This window comes from Hipposideros armiger, unplaced genomic scaffold (assembly GCF_001890085.2).
Source record: "Hipposideros armiger isolate ML-2016 unplaced genomic scaffold, ASM189008v1 scaffold_227, whole genome shotgun sequence".
In the NCBI taxonomy this organism is placed as follows: domain Eukaryota; kingdom Metazoa; phylum Chordata; class Mammalia; order Chiroptera; family Hipposideridae; genus Hipposideros; species Hipposideros armiger.
The window spans coordinates 1,536,720-1,541,532 of NW_017731577.1; the positions used below are offsets into that span (position 1 = coordinate 1,536,720).

Here is a 4,813-nt window from a genome sequence, read left to right on the forward strand (position 1 = left end):
GGCCATTATTACACATTATATAGAGTTCTGCGTCTTTTTATTATTGATTGTAGTTTCCAATTTCTAACCAAAGAGGTTTTACTCAACCTGTCTTTTTTTTTCCACATTAATGGTTTCCCTTATTCTGAGGGATGAAGCTTAGGTTCTTTAATATTGTTTAGGAAGCCATATGTAACCTGACCCAGGATTCCCTCTCCAGCCCCATTCGTGTCTACTTTCTTACCTGCTCTCTGAACTTCAGCAGTGCAGGGACTGGGCTATGATGGAACACTACCATTTGACTCCGAGCCCTGATGAAAATTGTGTCCCTTCCTGGACCACTCTTCCTTCCCTTCTTAGCCTTTCGAGCTTTCACTTAACTCAAGTTTTAGCTTAAACATGACTTCTTCCTGGAGGCCATCTTTGACCTCTTAGACTAGGTTTGGGGCACCCATAATATATAGCCTGTAGTGTTATATTCTTCCCTATCTTAACTGTCACTATATTTTATATGAATCTTTATCTTTTTCTTTTGAATTATCTGTATCTTTTTCTCCCAGGAAGTTGTAACAACATCTGGGAAAGCCAAATCAGCAGAGTCAGAAATTGGTGTTTTGAAGTCTGAAACATATAATTTGGGGAGCCCTCTTTAAGAATAAAAGTATGAAATAAATAAAGACACATATACACAGTTAAGTTAAAAATTGAATGCTCACTTATTAAAAGAAATCCCAAAAAAGAAAAAAATTAAGGAAGTTGACAAATATAAAAATATATGACACTGTGAACACACTTCCAGGGGCCCTCCCTAGAACCCCAAATATTAAGCTTTGTTAAATTCCCAGTAAATACATATTAATTAGTCTTCTCAGCATATTAATTAATCTTCTTTAAAGCTCTATTTCTAGTGTCAAATGTAGTGCTTAACAACACATCCGGCACTCAATATTTTTGAATGAATATATTAGCCGAGTTATTGTCAGTTATATTTTTCATCCATTTGGCATTCAACAAGTTTTTCCCAAATCAGATTTCTAAAAACATGTTTTATATATTAGAAAATTATTTTTATAATTAGTGTGAATTATTTGCTATAATCATATTTCAAATACTAATAATGTACACATCTATATGCATATCATTGGGCTCTGTACAAAGTCTGTTGCACCTCTTATTAAGTGGAAAAAAAATTTTTGCATTAAAATAAACATTATAATTTTATTTATGTGTATGTATATGTATATATGTGTGTGTCTATATTTTTATGGATCATATATATTAAGATTTTAAGATTAATTTTGGATTACTGAGATTTAATTTTTTAAAATATTTCCACAAACAGAAACCACTTGGGGAGAAACCAACTATCTTGTTTTCTTTGTATCTTTATAAACATTTGTCTCTAGAATAATAAAGATACCAATAGTTTGTATAACTTAAAAAGGGCAGTAAATGTTTTCTTTATTACGAATTTGTCCACAAGATATAATTTAAGTGGTTATTTGAATCAAGACAATAGCAGCATTCAAAAGATAAGCTCTTTGGCTTAAATCTTTAGAGTTTAGTTTGTTAAAATAGAATTAAGTTTGTTAAGTTCCTTTTATAATAACATTTTAAATATGTTGAGGAGTGAGTGTGCTCATATCAAGATTGTCAGGTGTGTGTGTGTGTGTGTGTGTGTGTGTGTGTGTAAATGTGTTATGAAGTGCAGCCCTCTGATCAATGCGCACTTTTTCCTCCCATTTTCCTAAATACATCATGAAAAAAGGATGAGGTTTCCGCCTTAATTGCTTGTGCCTTTTATTCACATTCCTCTCTCAGCCAGAATTGTGAAAAGAGTGTTAGTAAAAGGCTGTACAATAGAGCTTTTCATTAGGCCTCAGCAAGGCACACAAAAGAAGGCTTTTGGAAAGAGTGAATGCACGAGTTTAATTTGCAGGTGGAGAGTAGATAAAAGGTGCTGACGCCTCTATTATTCTCTTACTTAGGTGACCCTTACCCTGTTCAGCTGATCCCAACTACCATGGCAGCTGCTGCCGCAGCAACACCAGGCTTAGGCCCACTCCAACTGCAGGTAAGTCAGGCAACAATACGGAAGAGAGAAAGGTTAAGTAAATATCGAAAATACCTATTATCCTGTTAAAGCAGAAGAAAACTGACTAGCGATATTTGCCTCACACTTTTTTCAGTTTTGAATTTATTTGTACAGATCCTCAACCAAAATTTGAAATGTTGATTCTTTTAATTTTTAGCCCTGTTTTCTGTACTGAAGATAACTTATTGTAATTGTTTTTATTGCCTGGTACGATTTAACAAAATGAACTGTAGTTTTGCTTTGATTACCACGTGCCATAATTTCCTCACAGAATGGGCCTCATCAAGATAAAAAGAACAAAAAAAAATCTCCAAAAGATATTCAAACAGAGGCTTATGGATTGAGGCAACTTAACAAAAATTACATTTAAAATTGTTCAGGATGCCCAGTATTGTCGAAGCACTCTTCAAGTCTCTCTATTTGCCTGCTAATGCCAGTTCAGTTAGGCACACGAGGATAAGTAGACCAAATAAGCAGGTACCCAAACGAAGATAGCTTTATCCAGACATCCCAATTAAGATTTTTTTTTACCCCTACAGAATACATATTCCCTTGGAGCCGAGAATGTCAGTGTTAACTTTACTCGATGACCAAGTGATTTGGGAAATTTTGTCTCTGGGGTTGAAAAGAATATCAATATAATTATATTAAAGGTATTTTTCATTAACTATTTAAATCTTTGAATCAGCATCCTACAAAATCTTCCCTACTTCCTGCTGTTATAGACTGTATAGTTATGCAATTAATAGGAATAACAGGTCATCTAATAATAAAATCAATCACCCCTTTAGAGAAGTGTTTTATTTTCCTTTTCCTGAAAGACACAATATGCCTAGGAAGCCAGGTATAAAGCAATTGTGCTTAATAAAATTAAATCACATTCATGAAAGTGCATTGTCATGATAGAGGACCTTAGTCAATAAGGAAAAAAACAGTTTCAGAGTATAGCATCAAGAGACAAATACATCTGGTAGGCAAGGGGGATTGTCAGAGGACCTGGTAGGTTTCTGAAAACCCAGGTGAGCCTCAGAAGGAACACAGGAGGAGATGAGACATACTGTGTTTGACAGAGGTCAACAACAGTCATTCCTACCTTACCTTTTCTTCAAAAAACTACAGTGTGAGTTTCTGTTGGAAATACCTTGGGAAGTGTCAGAGCCAGGGGACAATAAAAGTAACATTGCATTTTTTATCCCTTGAAATGGCATCTGGGAAATAACTACAATAGGGAAAAGTGGTTGTAATGGGTAAAACTAAAAAGAGTAGTGGAATTAAAGGAAGAGGGAAAAATACTCAGCATCGATTTAAATGTGAAAAATCAGAGTTTTACAGATTTAGGATGTCTGTTTCAAAGCAAGTGAGACATTCTCATTTCCTTTCACCATTGGCTTAGTGGTGAAAGGGGGCAAGGGTGAGTTGAAGGCATCGCCTGTGTTTCATTGCAGGATTCTAGTAGACAGTAGCTTCATTAGGTAACAATCCAAACTTTGTTTCCTATAGACAAGTATCATATATTAGAATATATGACAAAAATTAAGTTTTTTATCCTCGTGATATGATAGCAGATTTGCTTAAAATTTAAAATATAATTTTTTTCTCTATCAGAAAACAAGAAAAAAGACACCATTACTTGCTCTTCCTTTAACTATAATTTGATCGATAAACAGGATAAAGATCCTTTATAAAAGTGGTCTTGCAGCCATAAACATACAACTTTTAATTAGGATTTCAGTAAATCCGCACTGTGGTATAACAAGGAAATTTATAATCCAAAACTCTTTCATGGTAAGCTATTAGTTGCTGTTAAAACACACACACACACACACACACACACACACACACACACACACACACTTTTGTTCATGATTAAAAAATGGTACTCAAATGCAAACTCATTCCAAACACATATGGCAGATACACTGGCTTTTCTTTAAAGTGGACTGACTCTTACCTAGGATGCCTACACCAGTTTACTTTCTACTCATATTCCTGACGCTATATTCACAGAACCCTGACCTTGACTTCAGCTTTCCCTAGAGCTGGAAAGGAGACCTGGAATACATCCCCTCCCCTTGCTTTAAAACAGCATCCACATTTTTTTCTTCTCCATAAACCTGCCCAGGTGGGTCAGAGAAAAGCTAACTACAATGCCTAGTTAGAAGTTTTACCTTAGCCCTTATCCAACATTCATCCCAGTCTTGAGAAGCTACCTCTGAGAAGTTTCATCTCAGTAGAGTATAATGTATGAGCCAGTTTTAATTTTCTGCAAGCTTTACTTTTCATTATACTCTGTTAAATCTTCCTTTTCTATCCCTTAGTATACCTTGAATCGACTTCATCACTTTCAAGTCCCTTTCATTTCTAAGATTGTCTTTCAATTATTAAGATTCAGTCTTAGATTCTTATGCTAGATTCTCTGGTATTGCTTTCACAAGGATTATCTATTGCATCTCATACTACTTTGTGTTATGTATTAATATCTTCATTTGACAAAGAAGAAAACTGGGTCACAGGGTTCAAAATCCATGGTTTTTGAACAATTATATTTGCTTCTCCAAATGCAGGGGATATTAATTTAAACTTTGGGGGGCGTAGCCCCTCTTAGGACATTTGCTAAAAGCAGTAACATGCTAATCAAATTATAATAATAATGCTGATTAGCTGGCACTAATACAAACACTCCTTGTGAATTGAAATCCTAAAAGAAGTAGCAGGATTCATAATGAGAGCCATCTACTT

At 34.8% G+C, this 4,813-nt stretch overlaps 1 protein-coding gene across 11 annotated transcripts in view; it reads left to right on the top strand.

The window, feature by feature from the left end:
* SOX5 (SRY-box transcription factor 5) overlaps positions 1 to 4,813 on the top strand; it is a 987,332-nt gene that overhangs the window by 861,395 nt on the left and 121,124 nt on the right. For all 11 annotated transcript variants that reach the window (XM_019654616.1, XM_019654621.1, XM_019654620.1 and 8 more), the window contains one exon: positions 1,968 to 2,053. In XM_019654616.1, coding sequence (XP_019510161.1) covers positions 1,968 to 2,053 — 86 coding nt within the window. The remainder of the gene's footprint in view (positions 1 to 1,967; positions 2,054 to 4,813) is intronic.